This window comes from Mesoplodon densirostris, chromosome 4 (genome assembly GCF_025265405.1).
Source record: "Mesoplodon densirostris isolate mMesDen1 chromosome 4, mMesDen1 primary haplotype, whole genome shotgun sequence".
Taxonomy (NCBI): domain Eukaryota; kingdom Metazoa; phylum Chordata; class Mammalia; order Artiodactyla; family Ziphiidae; genus Mesoplodon; species Mesoplodon densirostris.
The window spans coordinates 68,942,910-68,966,361 of NC_082664.1; the positions used below are offsets into that span (position 1 = coordinate 68,942,910).

At 37.0% G+C, this 23,452-nt stretch overlaps 1 protein-coding gene across 5 annotated transcripts in view; it reads left to right on the forward strand.

Annotated features, from left to right (window-relative positions):
• Positions 1–23,452, forward strand: part of HEATR5A (HEAT repeat containing 5A) — a 117,155-nt gene that overhangs the window by 31,462 nt on the left and 62,241 nt on the right. For all 5 annotated transcript variants that reach the window (XM_060096347.1, XM_060096346.1, XM_060096344.1 and 2 more), the window contains 5 exons: positions 349–504; positions 1,954–2,204; positions 11,159–11,270; positions 16,603–16,755; positions 17,763–17,862. In XM_060096347.1, the coding sequence (XP_059952330.1) occupies positions 349–504; positions 1,954–2,204; positions 11,159–11,270; positions 16,603–16,755; positions 17,763–17,862 (772 nt within the window). The remainder of the gene's footprint in view (positions 1–348; positions 505–1,953; positions 2,205–11,158; positions 11,271–16,602; positions 16,756–17,762; positions 17,863–23,452) is intronic.

Genomic DNA, 23,452 nt, shown 5'->3' on the forward strand with positions numbered 1-23,452 from the left:
GATAAGAACTATTATATATATATGTACTAATCTTAAAGGCTGGTGGATAGTAGTTCCTCAGAATTCATAATCTTCCTGTAGAAGTTAAGATACATTGTCTTTGAAACAATTAGTTCATCTCAGTTCTTGTACTGTACTAAATCTACTCTGCTTATCTTGAGTATTGATAAAATTGGAGTTCTCCCTTTCAGTGCCACTTGCTAAAAGAGTAATAAGGCATCTCTGATCAGGTTGCTTGAACTAAATTGGTTATATTAGTTTAATTCTTTCTCTATAGATGCAAGTCCCCATTTTAGTATTTTAGTTAATAAAACAGTGATGCCTAGTTAATTCTTATACTTCTATCAGATGCTGTAATGAGTGACGGTAATCTGGAAACCCGGCTTGGCTCCGCAGATGTAGCAGCCAGCCAGCATATGTTGGTATGTGCTTTACAAGAACTTGGAAATCTCATACACAGTCTTGGCACCACAGCTGCACCTTTGCTACAGGATTCAAGTGCAGGTATCTGTTGTTTGTGACTAGTCTGAATACTTTGTTTTTACTTTTACTTTAGACAACTTTTCTCCAAGGAAGAAAAGCTCCCTCGTATAGCTCATTTATTATAGATTTCACTATAGATTTATTAGAGTTGTTTTATGAAATATATATAATCAAGATTTTTAAAGGTATGTTTTTTTGTTTTTGTTGTTTTCTTTTGCTTTTGTAACTAAAGATTGTTCTCTAGGTCTCTCTCTATCTCCAACCCCCTTTCTGGAGATATTTAAGATAACACAGAAAAATGGAGAAGTAAACCTGAACTCATATCTCTCATCTGCAGTGAAAGTATTAGTTTCTGTATGGTACAAGTAATTTACTTCCTTAAAGGTCTTTTCAGGCATTCTCTTTTCTTTCTCTCTTTGAAAATTATTTAATCACTTTGAGAGATAATTCACGTACTATAACGTTCACCCTTTTAAAGTATACAATTCAGTGGTTTTGGTATACTCACAGAGTTGTGCAAACTCTATCACTCTCTAATTGCAGAATGTTTTCGTCACCCCAAGAAGTCCTACACCCATTAGCAGTCATTTCCCATTTCCCCTCCCCCCGGCCCTGATAACCACTAATCTATTTTCTGTCTCTACGAATTTGCCTATTCTGGACAAGATTTAATATAAATGGAATCCATACAGCATGTGGCCTTTTGTGACTGGCTTATTTAATTACTTTTTAAAATCATCTTTAATGGCTTTTGTCCTTTGTGCTACACAATTCCTGCTGACTGAAGCTTACGTTATATTTGGTTTGTAACCTATTTATCCTAGGGCATATATTGTTTAAGTAGCAGTTGACATGAACTGTTAACATGTTTTGATGAAGGTATATGTTGAATTATAGCAAATGTAGACTTTTTTTTCTTACTGGTAGTGGCACTTCACTGTCTGCATAGTGGCTTAGTAGCCCACTGGGGATCTAGTGAAGCCTTGATTTTCGTCAACATTTTGTTCTCAGGTTAAGAGAAATATGGTACATAGAGAGAATACTGATTATGCAGAGAAATGTGCCAGAAAGGATTTAAAAGAAAAGGAGGATGAAGCAAGATGTGACATTTCTTCTCAAGATGTTTTTGTTATTTATTGATAATTTTTTTTATATTGGTAATTTTTAATTCCTAGTACCAAATTAATGATCTCAAGATAAAGTAAGCAGAACATGGGCTTATTTAGGAAGTAAAAATTTCCTTTGTCTCCTGACTTAATTTAAGCCAATTTTCCTGAGATATATTGGTAGAAGTAACTCTTGGGTACAAAAAAATTATTTATAATGGTGTATCACTTAATTTTTTAAATTCTGATTTGGCTTTTGATAAAGATAATATATTTCATATCTATGTGGTTGCTTACTCTTTTGACTGATGACTGAGTTTTATCTGTGTAGCTGAGTCATCATTTGTTTATTCTGTCCTTCTAGGCGTCCTTGACAATATCATTTCAGTTACTCTTCATCCTAGCATTTCTGTTCGACTAGCAGCTGCCTGGTGTCTACACTGCATTGCTGTGGCACTACCTTCCTACCTAACACCTCTCTTAGACCGTTGCCTTGAAAGGCTTACTGTGCTTAAGTCTTCACCTGAAGCAGTGACTGGCTTTAGTTTTGCAGTGGCAGCTCTGCTGGGAGCAGTGAAACATTGTCCTTTAGGAATTCCTCATGGAAAGGGCAAGGTAATGATTTCATTCTTTGCATATGATAGTGACATTTCAAGTTTTTCTTAAAAACATCATTGTCTTCTTGTGTATCACCCAGTAAAGAACCATGCAGGACAAATTTCTGAGCTGTCAGCTCTACTACTACTTAAGTGTTAAGTACCATCAACGTAATTACTGTGAAAATGAAGGGATGGTTAAAAATTTCATATCTACATTTAAAGAGGAGTTGCTTTCTCTGCTTTTTGTTAGAAATATCTCCAGTTAGTAACAGATTTTGTTCCTGAAGTTTTGTTTTTTTTCTTCCATATACTCAGCCCTGCCATAGAAGTACATTTTAAAATTGCATTGTAAAGGACAAATAGAGCTTCAAAAGAAATCTTAAACTTCATTTAATAATTTTATAGTTAGTGGTATTCTTGGTGGTATTATTCTAGAATTAGTTTACATATCTAGTAAGATGAAGTAGATAATGAATGTTCTTAGGAACCAAGATTTTCCATATAAAAAATAAAAGCTACCATTGTAGAATCAAGAAAATTAAGTAAAAGGCCCATACATTAAATTTAAATTGAAAATATTAGTATGAGCTTTTAATTTCCTTTCACACTGTCCAGACATAAAAGCAATGGCAACCCGGTAGCAGGAAACACCCCCAGTGCCCAGATTATGGCCCTAAATACCATTTCCGACCAAAAAGGAATTAGGGCCCCCTGAAGGAATGGCTGGTTCTAGATCTGGGGCAGGAAATGCACAGTATAAGCCTGGAATATCTTGTCATGCCGGAAAGCAAGGAAGTCATCAGAGCCTGTGTTCATTTTAAAAGGATGCAGGAGGTAACTTTAGACTCTCCCCCGACCAAAAATGGGATAATGTGTGCATCCAAAAAAATAATGGTAACAATGGATAGAAACATAGTAAACATATAAAACACCAGGAGCTCATAATGATGACAAATTGCTTTGCTACTGAAAAATAATGGCTTTTGAGTGTAGCACTCTCAGAAAGATAAATGATACAGAACCTAGAAAGTAAATAACCCAGTTTTAATGTACAAAGAATTGTAAAGAGAACTAAAGAAATTTTGTTAATCAAATATAAAACACAAAATAGGCAAAGCGTGGTATGGGAATTTTGTTTCTTTTTGAATAGGAATTGTCAGTTATCAGAGAATATTGTTTGACAGTGAAAAGCCCTCATAATCTGGGCCTCACACACATAAGAATTTTTTTTTAAATCACCATTGTTCCTTTCTTTTTTCTTGTCCCTCCACATCATTATTAATGAATATTATGGTATATTCTCTGCAGTTTAGGCTTTGCAGACAAATACACGGTTACTTCAAAAATTCTTAAATTATCTTGAATATTGCCAATGCCTTTGGGATAAGGTGATCGGCAACTTCGGGAGGTGATGTTATTCAGTTAAATTTATTACTTTAGTTATATTCTAAACTAACACATCACATCTTGCTAATCAAAGAATTGCCATTGCGTGTATTAATTAAATTTAATGTCCTCAGATCTTATTAATTTAGGTAGACAGGCTTTGTTTGTTTTGTCCCTACCCTTTTTAAAGAGTGGGGGACAAGTAGAGGCTGCAGGCAGTCCTAAGTTAATAGTAAGTTGGTTGGTTGTTTAAAAATATGCTAGCCAAGACTTCCGGATAAGATGGCGGAAGAGTAAGACGCGGAGATCACCGTCCTCCCCACGGATACACCAGAAATACAGCTACACGTGGAACAACTCCTACAGAACACCTACTGAACACTGGCAGAAGACCCCAGACCTCCCAAAAGGCAAGAAACTCCCCACATACCTGGGTAGGGCAAAGCGGAGAGATTCCTGCACAGAGGATCGGTGCCGAGCGGCACTCACCAGCCCGAGAGGCTTGTCTGCTCACCCTGGCGGTGCTGGAAGCTGAGGCTCGGGCTTCGGTCACAGCGCAGGGAGAGGACTGGGGCTAGCAGCGAGAAATCAGCCGGAAGGGGGCTAATGAGCCACAGCTAGCCGGCAGGGAGTCCGGGAAAACTCTGGAGCTGCCGAAGAGGCAAGAGACTTTTTCTTCCCTCTTGGTTTCCTGGTGCGCGAGGAGAGGGGATTAAGAGCGCTGCTTAAAGGGGCTCCACAGACGGGCGCGAGTCACGACTGAAAGCGCGGAGCCCAGTGACGGACGTGGGACGCTGGGGCTGCTGCTGCCGCCGCCAAGAAACCTGTGTGCGAGCGCAGGTCACTGTCCACACCGCCCTTCCGGGAGCCTGTGCAGCCCGCCACTGCCGGGGTCCCGGGATCCAGGGGCGGCTTCCCTGGGAGAACGCACGGTACGCCTCGGGCTGGTGCAACGTCACGCCGACCTCTGCCGCTGCAGGCTCACCCCGCACTCTGTGCCCCTCCCTCCCGCCCGGCCTGAGTGAGCCAGAGTCCCCGAAGAGGCTGCTCCTTTAACCCTGTCCTGTCTGAGCGAAGAACAGATGCCCTCCGGCGACCTACACGCAGAGGCGGGGCCAAATCCAAAGCTGAGACCCAGGAGCTGTGAGAACAAAGAAGAGAAAGGGAAACCTCTCCCAGCAGCCTCAGAAGCAGCGGATTAAAGCTCCACAATCAACTTGATGTACCCTGCATCTGTGGAATACATGAATGGACAACAAATCATCCCAAATTGAGGAGCCAGGAGTCAGTGCTGTGTCTCTGAGGTGGGAGAGCCAACATCAGGACACTGGTCCACAAGAGACCTCCCAGCTCCACATAATATCAAACGGCGAAAATCTTCCAGAGATCTCCATCTCAACACCAGCACCCAGCTTCACTCAACGACCAGCAAGCTACAGTGCTGGACACCCTATGCCAAACAACTAGCAAGACAGGAACACAACGCCACCCATTAGCAGAGAGGTGGCCTAAAATCATAAAAAGTCCGCAGACACCCCAAAACACACCACCAAACGTGGACCTGCCCAACAGAAAGACAAGATCCAGCCTCACCCACCAGAACACAGGCACTAGTCCCCTCCACCAGGAAGCCTACACAACCCACTAAACCAACCTTAGCCACTGGGGACAGACACCAAAAACAACGGGAACTACGAACCTGCAGCCTGCAAAAAGGAGACCCCAAACACAGTAACATAAGCAAAATGAGAAGACAGAAAAACACACAGCAGGAGAAGGAGCAAGATAAAAACCCACCAGACCTAACAAATGAAGAGGTAATAGGCAGTCTACCTGAAAAAGAATTCAGAATAATGATGGTAAAGATGATCCAAAATCTTGGAAATAGAATAGACAAAATGCAAGAAACAGTTAACAAGGACCTAGAAGAACTAAAGATGAATCAAGCATCGATTAAAAACACAATAAATGAAATAAAAAATACTCTAGATGGGATCAATAGCAGAATAACTGAGGCAGAAGAACGGATAAGTGAGGTGGAAGATAAAATAGTGGAAATAACTGCTGCAGAGCAAAATAAAGAAAAAAGAATGAAAAGAACAGAGGACAGTCTCAGAGACCTCTGGGACAACATTAAACGCACCAACATTCGAATTATAGGGGTTCCAGAAGTAGAAGAGAAAAAGAAAGGGACTGAGAAAATATTTGAAGAGATTATAGTTGAAAACTTCCCTAATATGGGAAAGGAAATAGTTAATCAAGTCCAGGAGGCACAGAGAGTCCCATACAGAATAAATCCAAGGAGAAATACGCCAAGACACATATTAATCAAACTGTCAAAAATTAAACACAAAGAAATCATATTAAAAGCAGCAAGGCAAAAACAACAAATAACACACAAGGGAATCCCCATCAGGATAACAGCTGATCTCTCAGCAGAAACTCTACAAGCCAGAAGGGAGTGGCAGGACATAATTAAAGTGATGAAGGAGAAAAACCTGCAACCAAGATTACTCTACCCAGCAAGGATCTCATTCAGATTTGATGGAGAAATTAAAACGTTTACAGACAGGCAAAAGTTGAGAGAGTTCAGCACCACCAAACCAGCTTTACAACAAATGCTAAAGGAACTTCTCTAGGCAAGAAACACAACAGAAGGAAAAGACCTACAATAATGAACCCAAAACAATTAAGAAAATGGGAATAGGAACATACATATCGATAATTACCTTAAATGTAAATGGACTAAATGCTCCCACCAAAAGACACAGATTGGCTGAATGGATACAAAAACAAGACCCATATATATGCTGTCTACAAGAGACCCACTTCAGACCTAGAGACACATACAGACTGAAAGTAAGGGGATGGAAAAAGATATTCCATGCAAATGGAAACCAAAAGAAAGCTGGAGTAGCAATTCTCATATCAGACAAAATAGACTTTAAAATAAAGACTACTAGAAGAGACAAAGAAGGACACTACATAATGATCAAGGGATCGATCCAAGAAGAAGATATAACAATTTTAAATATTTATGCACCAAACATAGGAGCACCTCAATACATAAGGCAAATACTAACAGCCATAAAAGGAGAAATCGACAGTAACACAATCATAGTAGGGGACTTTAACACCCCACTTTCACCAATGGACAGATCATCCAAAATGAAAATAAATAAGGAAACACAAGCTTTAAATGATACATTAAACAAGATGGACTTAATTGATATTTATAGGACATTCCATCCAAAAACAACAGAATACACATTTTTCTCAAGTGCTCATGGAACATTCTCCAGGATAGATCATATCTTGGGTCACAAATCCAGCCTTGGTAAATTTAAGAAAATTGAAATTGTATCAAGTATCTTTTCCGACCACAATGCTATGAGACTAGATATCAATTACAGGAAAAGAGCTGTAAAAATTACAAACACATGGAGGCTAAACAATACACTACTTAATAACAAAGTGATCACTGAAGAAATCAAAGGGGAAATTAAAAAATACCTAGAAACAAATGACAATGGAGACACGACGACCCAAAACCTATGGGATGCAGCAAAAGCAGTTCTAAGAGGGAAGTTTATAGCAATACAATCCCACCTTAAGAAACAGGAAACATCTCGAATAAACAACCTAACCTTGCACCTAAAGCAATTAGAGAAAGAAGAACAAAAACATCCCAAAGTTAGCAGAAGGAAAGAAATCATAAAAATCAGATCAAAAATAAATGAAAAAGAAATGAAGGAAACGATAGCAAAGATCAATAAAACTAAAAGCTGGTTCTTTGAGAAGATAAACAAAATTGATAAACTGTTAGCCAGACTCATCAAGAAAAAAAGGGAGAAGACTCAATAGAATTAGAAATGAAAAAGGAGAAGTAACAACTGACACTGCAGAAATACAAAAGATCATGAGAGATTACTACAAGCAACTCTATGCCAATAAAATGGACAACCTGGAAGAAATGGACAAGTTCTTAGAAATGCACAACCTGCCAAGACTGAATCAGGAAGAAATAGAAAATATGAACAGACCAATCACAAGCACTGAAATTGAAACTGTGATTAAAACTCTTCCAACAAACAAAAGCCCAGGACCAGATGGCTTCACAGGTGAATTCTATCAAGCATTTAGAGAAGAGCTAACACCTATCCTTCTCAAACTCTTCCAAAATATAGCAGAGGGAGGAACACTCCCAAACTCATTCTACAAGGCCACCATCACCTTGATACCAAAACCAGGCAAGGATGCCACAAAGAAAGAAAAATACAGGCCAATATCACTGATGAACATAGATGCAAAAATCCTCAACAAAATACTAGCAAACTGAATCCAGCAGCACATTAAAAGGATCATACACCATGATCAAGTGGGGTTTATTCCAGGAATGCAAGGATTCTTCAATATACGCAAATCAATCAATGTGATACACCATATTAACAAGTTGAAGGAGAAAAACCATATGATCATCTCAATAGATGCAGAGAAAGCTTTCGACAAAATTCAACACCCATTTATGATAAAAACCCTGCAGAAAGTAGGCATAGAGGGAACTTTCCTCAACATAATAAAGGCCATATATGACAAACCCACAGCCAGCATCGTCTTCAATGGTGAAAAACTGAAACCATTTCCACTAAGATCAGGAACAAGACAAGGTTGCCCACTCTCACCACTCTTATTCAACATAGTTTTGGAAGTTTTAGCCACAGCAATCAGAGAAGAAAAGGAAATGAATCCAAATTGGAAAAGAAGAAGTAAAGCTGTCACTGTTTGCAGATGACATGATACTATACATAGAGAATCCTAAAGATGCTACCAGAAAACTACTAGAGCTAATCAATGAATTTGGTAAAGTTGCAGGATACAAAATTAATGCACAGAATTCTCTGGCATTCCTATATACTAATGATGAAAAATCTGAAAGTGAAATCAAGAAAACACTCCCATTTACCATTGCAACAAAAAGAATAAAATATCTAGGAATAAACCTACCTAAGGAGACAAAAGACCTGTATGCAGAAAATTATAAGACACTGATGAAAGAAATTAAAGATGATACAAATAGATGGAGAGATATACCATGTTCTTGGATTGGAAGAATCAACATTGTGAAAATGACTCTACTACCCAAAGCAATCTACAGATTCAATGCAATCCCTATCAAACTACCACTGGCATTTTTCACAGAACTAGAGCAAAAAATTTCACAATTTGTATGGAAACACAAAAGTCCCCGAATAGCCAAAGCAATCTTGAAAACGAAAAATGGAGCTGGAGGAATCAGGCTCCCTGACTTCAGACTATACTACAAAGCTACAGTAATCAAGACAGTATGGTACTGGCACAAAAACAGAAAGATAGATCAATGGAACAGGATAGAAAGCCCAGAGATAAACCCACGGACATATGGTCACCTTATCTTTGATAAAGGAGGCAGGAATGTACAGTGGAGAAAGGACAGTCTCTTCAATAAGTGGTGCTGGGAAAACTGGATAGGGACATGTAAAAGTATGAGATTAGATCCCTCCCTAACACCATACACAAAAATAAGCTCAAAATGGATTAAAGACCTAAATGTAAGGCCAGACACTATCAAACTCCTAGAGGAAAACATAGGCAGAACACTCTATGACATAAATCACAGCAAGATCCTTTTTGACCCACCTCCTAGAGAAATGGAAATAAAGACAAAAATAAACACATGGGACCTAATGAAACTTAAAAGCTTTTGCACAGCAAAGGAAACCATAAACAAGACCAAAAGACAACCCTCAGAATGGGAGAAAATATTTGTAAATGAAGCAACTGACAAAAGATTAATCTCCAAAATTTATAAGCAGCTCATGCAGCTCAATAACAAAAACACAAACAACCCAATCCAAAAATGGGCAGAAGACCTAAATAGACATTTCTCCACAGAAGATATACAGACTGCCAACAAACACATGAAAGGATGCTCAACATCTTTGCTCATTAGAGAAATGCAAATCAAAACTACAATGAGGTATCATCTCACACCAGACAGAATGGCCATCATCAAAAAATCTAGAAACAATAAATGCTGGAGAGGGTGTGGAAAAAAAGGAACACTCTTGCACTGCTGGTGGGAATGTGAATTGGTACAGCCACTATGGAGAACGGTATGGAAGTTCCTTAAAAAACTACAAATAGAACTACCATATGACCCAGCAATCCCACTACTGGGCATATACCCTGAGAAAACCATAATTCAAAAAGAGACATGTACCAAAATGTTCATAGCAGCCCTATTTACAATAGCCCGGAGATGGAAACAACCTAAGTGTCCATCATCAGATGAATGGGTAAAGAAGATGTGGCACATATATACAATGGAATATTACTCAGCCATAAAAAGAAATGAAATTGAGCTATTTGTAATGAGGTGGATAGACCTAGAGTCTGTCATACAGAGTGAAGTAAGTCAGAAAGAGAAAGACAAATACTGTATGCTGACACATATATATGGAATTTAAGAAAAAAAAATGTCATGAAGAACATAGGGGTAAGACAGGAATAAAGACACAGACCTACTAGAGAATGGACTTGAGGATATGGGGAGGGGGAAGGGTAAGCTGTGACAAAGTGAAAGAGCAGCATGGACATATATACACTACCAAACGTAAGGTAGATAGCTAGTGGGAAGCAGCCGCATAGCACAGGGAGATCAGCTCGGTGTTTTGTGACCGCCTGGAGGGGTGAGGTAGGGAGGGTGGGAGGGAGACGCAAAAATGAGGGGATATGGCAACATATGTATATGTATAACTGATTAAATTTGTTATAAAGAAAAAAAAATATGCTAGCCTTCCTCTTTAGAAGAGGTATGTGCCAACTCACAATATTTGCTGCTGTTCTAGAGGTGATTGGTTACAGAGATGTTTTCTTAGACATGTTAGATGCCTGTCGGCATTTGCACTCTATAAGCATGCATTATCCATAAAGGTGAAATATCTAGTTTTTCCTCTGTGTTGTTTTAGAACTATTTCTTAGACTTCTAAAATATAACATTTTAATTAATCCCCCTTTACTGTGAAGCTACTTCATTGTGTGATTATTGAGTACTTTTAACTGTGGTTATATAGTATATTGCCTCGGGAAAGACTATTATCAGCCACTGAGGTATCAAAGTAGTGTGCAGAATTTTAAAAGGAGAGAGTCCTGTAATGAAACTTCCTCTGGTAATTACAGATCTATGAAGATGGTGGCTTAAAACTAAAAGTAAGTTCAAATTTTATACAGCGAAACTTGAACGGTTGTACAATGTTGTCACATATACTCCACAAAGAATTATAGGGTTGCTGTGTACAACCAGTATACCTATTGTATACTTATTATACAACCTATAATTTATCCTTGAAAAGTTACTTTTTTTAGTTTCATGTACGACATTGTCCTATAATATAGTCTACGTGAATGACAGTCTTTTATCGTGGACATTTATTATGTGTAAGAGTTAATTTTTCAAGAGATTGTTATAATTAGTTGCTGTCATTTGTCCAGTAACCTATAAACTGATATACATTTTTTTTACCTTGTTCTTCTATACGTCAATAGATTATTATGACATTAGCAGAGGATTTGCTATGTTCTGCTGCTCAGAACAGTCGCCTTTCAAATCAGCGCACACAAGCTGGATGGTTGTTGATTGCTGCCCTGATGACCTTAGGTAAGTCTTGTGGAGGGTTTACATAACTACAGACTGCTTGGTGTTTTCTGAGCATAAATACTCTAATGTATGATTTGACAAGACTAACTTAATATATACCAGAATTTAAATATCCACATAAATGTTTTTCTCCTAGCAGTCACCTTAGGAAGCCATATACTTATTTACTCCAATCCTCAGAATGTTTTCAGATGTCCTTATTTGAAATTCTCTTCAAGACCAATTTATGAGCCTTAAGTAGGATAAGCCAATTTGATCAACTTTCACGGTTATCTCTGAATGAGTCTGGCTTTTCCCAAAATCATTCCCATCTACCTTCAGAAAAAAAAATTTCTACAATATAAGGATAGGCAAGAGAACATGCGATAGCCCATGAATCCAATTCTGTAGCTGTTCTGAGAATTGGTGACACTAATAAGGTAGTTACATTGACAGGGATAAGGCACGTTTAAATTACATTTATTAAAAATCAGTAATTATTTTATGATCATGACTATTATATTTACATCCTGTAACTTTAAAACTCTATTTTATTACTTTATTAAAGCTATAGTTTAAGTCTCTTTGTATAGTTGTGTGGTTTACTGCTAAGATATGAAACTAGATGGATTTGACCAATAAATCATTTTGACACCTCTGAACTAATTTGATCTAAAAGGAGCTTAATTTAAATAATCATAAATGAAGAGCCACTTTAAGTAATGTTTTTGAGATGATTAAAGAGATTTATTGGACTAGATCTGAGTTCAACCTATGGGCCAAATCTGGCTTGCCACCTGTTTTATACAGCCTGTGAGCTAAGAATGGTTTTTATGTTTTTAATAGTTTAAAAACAAAAAGGATATTTTGTGATACATGAGAAATATATGATAGTCAGTTTTCAGTGTGCATAAACAAACTTTTTTTTTAAGAAGAATCTTTTATTTTATTTTTTTAAATTTTTTTTTTATTTTTTGCTTTATAACAAATTTAATCAGTTATACATATACATATCAAACTTTTTATTAGAGTACAACTATAATCACTTCTTTACATATTGTCTATAGCCTTTAGGTACTGCAGTGGCAGAATTGAGTAACTGCAATAGAGACAGTATGGCTTTCAAAGCCAAAAATGTTTACTGCATGGGCCTTAATAGAAAATGTTTGTTGGCCCCTGGCATAGATCATGATTTCACAATGTGATGGGAATAATGTGGTCAAGATTTTATTTGCTTCTGGCTAGGTGTTTCATGCCTGCTGTACTGATATTCTTGGTTAATTAAAGGGGAAGATAAACTACTTAATAAATGGCAATATTTTAATGAATAAAAGCTTTCAAAACAGGATAATCCCATTGGAAGAAGACTACAAGAGATCCTTTCTCCTTTGTAAAAGAGATTAGTACATCATGTTTTTTGTTTTTTTTTTGTTTTTTTTTTTCTTTTTGCAGTATGCGGGCCTCTCACTGTTGTGGCCTCTCCCGTTGCGGAGCACAGGCTCCGGACGCGCAGGCCCAGCGGCCATGCCTCACGGGCCCAGCCACTCCGCGGCATATGGGATCCTCCCTGACCGGGGCACGAACCCGTGTCCCCTGCATCAGCAGGCGGACTCTCAACCACTGCGCCACCAGGGAAGCCCAGTACATCATGTTTTAATGCACATTCATATTCAACATACCAAAAAGGAATAAAAATTAAGTTGATGTTTTATTTAATTTGCTGTTTTCTTGGGCTTTTTTTCTTAATGCATGATTCTTTCACTTTATTATCAATTTTTAGAATGTGTTACTGGTTGCTAGTAATTTTCAAAGGGTATCAGTGAGGTTTTGCTTTTAGATATCTTTATAAACTCATAGATTTTTATATGTTTATATGTTTCAATTGAATGCAGTCTTTTTTTTTTTGACATCTTTATTGGAGTATAATTGCTTTACAATGTTATGTTAGTTTCTGCTGTATAACAAAGTGAATCAGCTATACGTATACATATATCCCCATATTCCCTCCCTCTTGCATCTCCCTCCCACCCTCCCTATCCCACCCCTCTAGGTGGTCACAGAGCATGGAGCTGATCTCCCTGTGCTATGCGGCTGCTTCCCACTAGCTATCTAGTTTACATTTGGTAGTGTGTATATGTCAGTGCTACTTTCTCACTTCATCCCAGCTTACCTTTCCCCCTCCCCGTGTCCTCAAGTCCATTCTCTATATCTGCATCTTTATTCCTGTCCTGCCCCTGTGTTAGCATACTTTCTCTTTCTGACTTAACTTCACTCTGTATGACAGACTCTAGGTCCATCCACCTCACTACAAATAACTCAATTTCATTTCTTTTTATGGCTGAGTAATATTTCATTGTGTATATGTGCCACATCTTCTTTATCCATTCATCTGTCGATGGACACTTAGGTGGTTTCCATGTCCTGGCTATTGTAAATATTGCTGCAATAAACACTGGGCTGCATGTGTCTTTTTGAATTATGGTTTTCTCAGGGTATATGCCCAGTAGTGGGATTGCTGGGTCATATGGTAGTTCTATTTTTAGTTTTTTGAGGACCCTCCATACTGTTCTCCATAGTGGCTGTACCAATTTACATTCCCACCAACAACACTGCAGTCATTATTCTTTGATCTTCAAATTGTTTCATCTTTAGTCATTGGGAGCCCCTAGTAGTTGGTTCATATGAAACTAGTGTTCTTGGATAACATCTTTATTTTTGGCATGACAAGATGTCCCAGCTTTTACATCATAATTTCTGCCTTAGAATGAGGGGCAGTTAGATACAAAATTCTAGAAATGACTTACTTCCAAGGAGTGGGATGTTAGGGGGAGGGGATCAGAGAGGACCGAGGTCAGAAGGCACCTAGGAGATTGGCATAGTTGTATATATTTAACTGTGATTAAAGTTATGTATATGTATTTTTTAAAAAATAATAATTTCTGCCTCAGCTTGCAACCAGTCAGTTCTCCAAGGAGCTCTGATTATATTTTGTGGGAAATGGAATTTAGATGATGGTCTGAGTGCTTTATTAATTTTTGCCTGGCAGTTTTAACACGTTTTGCATTTTCAGCATTTCCTTCCCCATTTACAATTTTCATTATTATTTTTAACAAATTCACTGTTCTGAACTAATGTAAACTCATATAGACCACATTTAAGTCCATTCCTCAAATGTGAACTCCAACATTTTTAACCCCTTTTTGCTATACTTCCCAATTTATCTGATGCCACATACAACACCTTTGATTCACTTGCAGGTATCTACAATGTGTGTTTGGTTTTTGTTAGATCCAACATTATTCCTGGCGTGAATGAACTTACTTTTGTTTATTTTTTTAACTTTGTAATTACTACAATCATTTTTAGTAACTTAGTTTACATATGTTTCTGAAATAAATTATCTTGTTACCTCTCTGGGAAGTGATGCTACACTGTTCACTCCTGAGTTAGAGAGGTATCTTAAGGGTACAGTGGCAAATATTTATGGAACTTTTGTCAACTGTGGGTATTCCCAGTGACTTCATCCTTACTTTGTTTTTTGGTATCTGACTAAATTTTGCATTCAGAATTTTCTCTATTTCCACAGCCCATTATATGAGTATGCCTGTATGTGCATGTGAAACCTCTTACAGTCACTTATTCTTAATTGCCTTACTCCAATTTCCTTATTTTATCCCAATTCTAGGATGTTTTTATTACTACTTCATGGAAGAAAGTAGTGAGCAAGAGTGAATTACGTTTATTTTGCTGTAGGGATTAGCCTAGGCCCTCTTGCTAAAAAGAAAGTCAGAAGAAAAATGAAGAAATTATTTTGTTAATGTACTAAATTGCATGCTTAAAAAAATAATGATTAGCTTGCTGTTGTCCTTTCATTTTGCCATTATGCTGTCACCTCTTCACATGCAAATAAGACAAGTTTTGAATGATAACTACATAATGTCAGATATATAAATTCTTATCATGGGTGCACTGTTCTATATAAACTCATATAAGCCTCAGAAACTGTCACATGAGGTAAATACTGTTGTTATCCCCATTTATAGGTAGGAAATTGAGGCACAAAATGATTAAGTGACTTATCCAAGTTTAAACAGCTAATAAGTGGATGGAGCCAGAATGTTAACCTAGGTGATCTCCTTCAGAGCCCAGTACAGTTCTATGCTGTGCTGCTATACTGCAGAAGAAAAGCATGCAGTCAGCAGAACATGGGAATAAGAAGTAGGGAGTACCTACAAGAGAATTTTAAGATAACACCAGAATTTTAAAGAATATTACTTGGGGAGAGAAGCTGTGCGTTTGGGTTTTTATATGTCGTAGTTCTCTTTTCTTAACTGATAATGCTGCATGCTATCAAATACTTACAGTTAGCTCTCTGTATCCGTGGGTTCCAAATCCACGGATATAGAGGACAGATTGTACTATGCCACTTTATATAAGGGACTTAAGTATCCTTGAATTTTGGTATCTGGCGGGGGGGGGGGGGGCGGTCCTAGAACCAATCCCCCACAGGTACCAAAGGACAACTATAAAAAGCTATCATTGTACAGTACATTGCCTTTCATTACTGGGTTTGTGTATTCAGTTCTTAAATGTTGCTTTGAAATATTTAAAAAAAAAAGTTCCATTTAGACATATCACATCTGATTTTTGGCCTGGAACAAAGTTGCTGTCAAAAGTTAGAATTAGGGGCCTCCCTGGTGGTGCAAGTGGTTGAGAGTCCGCCTGCCGATGCAGGGGATACGGGTTCGTGCCCCGGTCTGGGAGGATCCCATATGCCGCGGAGCGGCTGGGCCCGTGAGCCATGGCCGCTGAGCCTGCGCGTCCGGAGCCTGCGCGTCCGGAGCCTGTGCTCCGCAACGGGGGAGGCCACAACAGTGAGAGGCCCGCATACCGCAAAAAAAAAAAAAAAAAAAAGTTAGAATTACTTTCAGGATACAATGTTATTTGTTACGAACAATAGTACCTGGCATTTACATAGTACATTAGTTTTTCAGGCTACTTTAAAGTACACTCTGTTGTTTGGATCTGGACAAACCTTTGGAGATAAGCAAAGGACAAACCTTTGCAGGTAGTTCTGGCTTCATTTTATGGTTAAAAGAAATTGAGGCTCAAAGAGGTCACAGCAGTAGTAGGAGAGAGGACACCAGAGCCCAGACTTTACTGTTAGTTCCTTGTTTTTCCTCTCTGTACTCTAGTGCCTTCAGATAGTCATTGATCAGTAGTACATTCACTGGAACCAGAGGGACAAAGTAGTCCAGCAGTAGTAGATTAAAATATGTTTACTTTAAGAGGGAAGGGTTTTAAAGAGTAACCACTTTGGGTTCTTTTACAAGACAAGTTGAATAAATTACAGGTCCTGCGTTTGTCAGTCATCACCTTGCTCGAGTTCTGCTGTTGTGGAAGTGTGTCTTTCCAGTGTCTCCGAAAGATCTAGAAACAGAAAAGAGCCGAGGAGATTCATTTACATGGCAGGTAACCTTGGAAGGACGAGCTGGTGCTCTCTGTGGTAGGTTGAGTTTAGTCTTTTCTCTCCTTTTCCTCTGGCGTTTTCCATCCTTTAACTTTACATATACTTGTATGTTTTATTTAAGTTTGGGGGAAAAATCTGCTTCTGGGAATTTTTTTTATTGAACATAATTGATTAGTTGGTGATTATAACAGAAGTATGATATAATAAACCAAATTTACATGTCCTTATCCTTAGGATTGCATGTTTTATTATAATGCGATCAGTTGAGAAATGTTAAGATTGCTTTGTGTTAAGTAGGCATTCATTCCTCTAGGGTTGAATTTAATTAGCATTGACTAAGTATGGTTTCCATTTACTTTTTTATATGTGAAAGTTATACCCTTCTACAACACATAGACCATTAAAAAAATAGCATCCACCATGAAAATTTGAGCTTAAGGAGATGTGGGTTCCCTGAAAAGACATGGAAGCACTGATTTTTTTTTGAAGCACGTTTTCTTAAAAACCATCTTTTTTAGGAGTAAAAATACCATGAATAAACAAACAAAACCAAAATCAGTGCTTCCTTGAAACTGAATCTAACTTTTAAATATTCACTTTATTCTACATATGAAATAACTCCTTATAAAAACTTGTGTGTTTCAGGTAACATCTATAAAGCCTGACATGCTGACTTAAAAGTCAGCCTGGTTCTTTAGAACTAGTGTAGAACTGGCAAACTTGAGGGTCTAAGCTGCTACTTCTGAGCTCAAGGGCTGAGTAAAATCCCAGGAAAGCAACATTTTGTTAATTTGGTTGTTGGTCTCTTTTAGTAATTCTAGGAAGTTTGGGAGTTTTTCTGTTGTTGTTTTGTTTTGTTTTTTTAGTTTGCTTGGAGGTAGAAGACACTAGTTTCCTTTTATTTTACTAGAGTTTCAAGAATTTTTTTGGTTTTAGCACATTTCTTTATTCCTCTAACAAAAATACAAATGCTTTACCATAATTGAATGCTTTCTTCATGGTTCATTACACTCTGCTAAGTAAAAGTCTGTTCTGTTTTTCAGCTATCAAGAGCTTTGTTTCCCACTGTGGTGATCTCCTTACTGAGGAAGTAATTCAGCATCTTCTTCCACCACTTCCTTGCGCTGTGGATTTGCTAACTCTGTAAGGATCCGCTATTTAGACTTGATAAAAATTTTTAACAGCAATCAGTTACCCTCTAGTTATGTAGTATCTTATTAAGTACCTTAATAATGCCAAGTTTCTGTGGTTGGTGAATGATTTTCCATTTGCAGAGGAAGGCAAACATTTAGTTATGTGATTTTTTTTTTTTTTTTTAGGCTAGGATCTTGAAAGAAAAGTACATATTAAAAGGGAAGGAAAGTTATTTGGTGGATAATGTATCTTCCATACAGTCAGATTTAACCAAGAAATTAAATATTAAGCCTGTTAACCTTTTCAGGTATGCGTTTTATTGGTTTGTTAGTGCCATTCTGTGTTCTTAAGAACCAGATACTTGTTAACAGTTTCAGGTTTCTGTTGTTTATATTTTCATACATTTGACTTACATTTTTAAAAAAATCCAGTTTATGTCCTGGTCACTTATAATTTCCCAGTTAATAAAATGTACAGTTTAGAGAAAGTCTTTCCAAAAAGTATTTAATGATATGACATTTTATGTATACAGAAAAATACAGTTAAGATTATGGCTTATGAAGTGTCATAATAAAGTGAAAACCTGTGAGTTCAGCACAACTAGCACAGAGGTTAATGAAGGTTTGCTGTAAAGGGCCAGAGAGTAAATATTTTAGGCTTTTTGGCCCAGACAGTCTCTTTTGTACCTACTCAATTCTGCTGTAGCTTAAAAGCAATCATAGCTAATCTGTAAATGAATGAATGTGTTCCAGTAAAACTTTATTTACAAAAACAGGCAATGGGCCGGATTTAGCTATCCCTGGACAAGAACACTGATACTATTGAAGTTATATGTGTGCTCCTCTCTAATACCATTCTTTCTGCCTTAGTTTAGAGGTAATCACTATCCTGAATTTTAAAGTTGTCATTCTCTTGCATTTTAAAAAAGTATATCACATATACATGTTTCCCTAAACAGTACCTTGTTTAGTTTTGCTTGGTTTTGATCAGGCAAATGGTATCACAGTGTTTCTGAGACTTGTTTTACTCAACATGATATTTCTAAACTTCCTCTATGTGTCAGCTTGTTCATTCTTTTTGGTTGCTGTATAATATTTAATTGTGTGAATGTACAGCAGTTTACCCTCCTGTCAATGAAATATCCAAACTATTTTCCAAAATTTTTGCATATATATATCAGTAGTATATGGGAGTACCCTTCAGTCCACTTCTTCACCAACACTTACTCAGACATCAACTCTGATTAATGCAGTGGGTGTAAATTGGTATCTTGTTATGATCTTACCTTATATATCTGGTTCCTGATGTTTTAAGTGCCATTCTATATGTTTATTGTGCCTCACTATTTCCCTTCTGTGAAATCACAATTCATGCATATCTTTACCTATTTTTAGGTAACATTGTGTTTTGATTAATAGACATGCTTTTTTTTTTTTTTTGGCTGTGCCACATGGCTTGCAGGATCTTAGTTTCCCAACCAGGGATTGAACCCAGGCCCCACAGACATTCTTAATTTAAATGTCAGATTTATCAATCTTTTACTTCTTGGTTAGTACTTTCTGTCTTTTGATTTAAAAAAACTTTCTTCAGGGTTACAAAGATACTTTCTTTTATTTCTCTCTAAAATGTTTAAGGTTTTTGTCCTTCACATTTAAGTCATTAATCTATCTGGAATTTATTTTTATGTTTGTAGTGAGGTAGGGTTCCGATTTCATTTCCTCTTTTAATATGGATAACAAATTGTCCCATACTTTACTAAAGAAATCCAAGTTTCCTCTCTCTGGTGACTGCTATTCACCTTTGTTGTGTATTATATTGCCATATAGACATAGTCTGTTTCTGTGCCCTCTATTGTATTCCATTTGTGTGTTTGCCCATTTCTGTGCCCATACCACATTGTCTTTATAATAAATTTTAGTGTCTGTTAGAGTAAAGTTTTTGGCCTTATTCATCTTTAGGCATAATTTGGCCCTTTTTGGCAATTGATTGTCTCTTGTTGAAATTTTAATTAAAGTTAAATTGAATCTATAGGTAAACTTGAAGATAATTGGTACTTCTATAATACCCATAAACATGATCCCTCTCCTGTTGTTGAGGTTGTTTACAAAGTATAAAATTTTTTCTATGTAAAAGTCTTATGTCTTTAAAAAAATCTATTCCTAGCTAGATACTTCATATTTTTCTTTGCAGTTACTAAATAAGTATGTGGGAATGGGTGTGTATGTGTGTGTGTGTGTGTGTGTGTGTGTGTAATCTCTTTATTGCTATTGTATTAAAAAATGTAATTGATTTTATATCCAGCCACCTTGCTAAATTTTCCTATATCAAGCATTTGTTTGTAGATTCTTTAGGATTTCTCCCTTTATATTTACTCATATATTCATTTGTATTCTCTCTCTCTCCTTAATGTGCTAACTAGATGACTACCACTTAAAACTGAAGAGAAGTGGCTTGTGAAAGGGAATGTTTCTCATGTTTCACCAATAAGAATGAAGCTTGATACAGGCTTTTTAGTAGATGCTCTCTATCAGATTAAGAAAGTATCCTCTTCATAGTTATCCACATTTTGTTTTGGTTTGGTTTTTTGTTTGTTTGGTTTGGTTTTTTATCGTGAATGAGTTTTGATGTTTTATAAAGTGGTTTAATCTGAAAACTTAAATGTAAAAAATTTTATTGACTAATTTTTTACTTGGTTGCATTTGTGGGACAAACTGAGCTTGGAAATAATTATCTTTTTTTGTAAACTTCTGGATTTGGTTTGCTTATGTTTGGATTTCTCCACGTATATTCATCAGTGAGACTGCCCTATAATTTTCTTTCTTGGATGCCCTCCTCAGGTTTTCATCAGTTATACTAGCCTCATGGAATGAGGTAGGTGAATGTTTCATCAAGTTCTGTGGAGGAGCTTTTAGGAGATTGGAATAATGTGTCACATGAAACCACCTGTCTGTAAAACAGTCTGGACCGGCTGTTTTCTTTGTGGGAAATTTTTTTTTAACTACATATTTCATTTCCTTAATTGCTTTAACTTTTTGAGGTCTGGTTTGCGGGTTTGATTTGCTTGTTTGTTAGATTTTTTCCAGGAATTTTGCCATTGCATCGTCATCTTCACATTTTTTGGCATGAAATTTTTCTTAATGTTCTCTTATTGTCTTAATCTCTGCTATATCTATAATGTCCCTTCATCCATTCCTGATTAGTTTTCAATATGCCTTCTCTTTTGTTTTTCCTGATCCATCTCATGAGAGGTTTAACTGTTTTATTAACCTGTACAAAGAATAACTTTGCTTATGTTGAACTTGGTTTTTTTTTTAATTTAACTTTTTTTTATACAGCAGGTTTTATTAGTCATCCATTTTATATATATTACTGTATATATGTCAATCCCAGTCTCCCAATTCATCCCACCAACACCCCCACCAAGATCCCCCACCCCTGGCTTTCCCCCCTTTTGCTGATACATTTGTTCTCTACGTCTGTGTCTCTATTTCGGCCTTGCAAACCGGTTCATCTGTACCATTTTTCTAGTTCTACATACATGCGTTAATATACAATATTTGTTTTTCTCTTTCTGATTTACTTCACTCTGCATGACAGTCTCTAGGTCCATCCACGTCTCTATAAGTGACCCAATTTCGTTCCTTTTTATGGCTGATATTCCATTGTATATATATATATACCACATCTTCTTTATCCATTCGTCTGTCAACAGGCATTTAGGTTGCTCCATGACCTGGCTGTTGTAAATAGTGCTGCAATGAACACTGGGCTGCATGTGTCTTTTTGAATTATGCTTTTCTCTGGGTGTATACCCAGTAGTAGGGTTGCTGGGTCATATTGTAATTCTATTTTTAGTTTTTTAAGGAACCTGCATACTGTTCTCCATAGTGGCTATATCAATTTACATTCCCACCAACAGTACAAGAGGGTTCCCTTTTCTCCACACCCTCTCCAGCATTTATTGTTTGTAGGTTTTTTGATGATGGCCACTCTGACTGGTGTGAGGTGATAGCTCATTGTAGCTTTGATTTGCATTTCTCTAATAATTAGTGATGTGCCTCTTGGCCACCTGTATGTCTTCTTTGGAGAAATGTCCACTTCGGTTTTCTGCCCATTTTTTGATTGGGTTGTTTGTTTTTTTCATATTGAGCTGCATGAGCTTTTATATATTTTGGAGATTAATCCTTTGTCCGTTGTTTTGTTTGCAAATATTTTCTCCCATTCTGATGGTTGTCTTTTGGTCTTGTTTATAGTTTCCTTTGCTGTGCAAAAGCTTTTAAATTTCATTACGTCCCATTTGTTTATTTTTGTTTTTATTTCCATTACTCTAGACGGTGGGTCAAAAAAGATCTTGCTGTGATTTATGTCAAAGAGTATTCTTCCTATGTTTTCCTCTAAGAGTTTTATAGTGTTTTATAGTGTCTGGTCTCACATTTAGGTCTTCAATCCATTTTGAGTTTATTTTTGTGTATGGTGTTAGGGAGTGTTCTAATTTCATTCTTTTACATGTAGCTGTCCAGTTTTCCCAGCACCACTTATTGAAGAGACTGTCTTTTCTCCATTGTATATCCTTGCCTCCTTTGTCATAGATGAGTTGACCATAGGTGCGTGGGTTTATCTCTGGGCTTTCTATCCTGTTCTGATGATCTATATTTCTGTTTTTGTGCCAGCACCATATTGTCTTGATTTCTGTAGCTTTGTAGTATAGTCTGAAGTCCGTGAGTCTGATTCCTCCAGCTCTGTTTTTTTCCCTCAAATTTGCTTTGGCTATTTGAGATCTTTTGTGTCTCCATACAGATTTTAAGATTTTATGTTCTAGTTCTGTAAAAAATGCCATTGGTAATATGATAAGGATTGCATTGAATCTGTAGACTGCTTTGGGTAGTATAGTCATTTTCACAATTTGATTCTTCCAATCCACAAACATGGTATATCTCTCCATCTATTTGTATCATCTTCGATTTCTTTCATCAGTGTCTTACAGTTTTCCACATACAGGTCTTTTGCCTCTTTAGGTAGGTTTATTCCTAGGTATTTTATTCTTTTTGTTGCAGTGGTAAATGGGAGTGTTTCCTTGATTTCTCTTTCTGATTTTTTGCTATTAGTGTATAGGAATGCAAGAGATTTCTGTGCATCAGTTTTGCATCCTGTTATGTTACCAAACTAATTGACTAGCTCTAGTAGTTTTCTGGTGGCATCTTTAGGCTAATTTTCTATGTATAGTATCATGTCATCTGCAAACACTGACAGTTTTACTTCTTCTTTTCCAATTTGGATTCCTTTTATTTGTTTTTCTTCTCTGATTGCCATGGCTAAAACTTCCAAGGCTATGTTGAATAATAGTGGATCTTTGTCTTGTTCCTGATCTTAGAGGAAATGCTTTCATTTTTTCACCACTGAGAACAATGTTCACTGTGGGTTTGTCATATAAGGCCTTTATTGTGTTGAGGTAGGTTCCCTCTATGCCCACTTTCTGGAGAGTTTTTAATCATAAATGGGTGTTGAATTTTGTCAAAAGCTTTTTCTGCATCTATTGAGATGATCGTATGGTTTTTATTCTGCAATTTGTTAATATGGTGTATCACATTGATTGATTTGC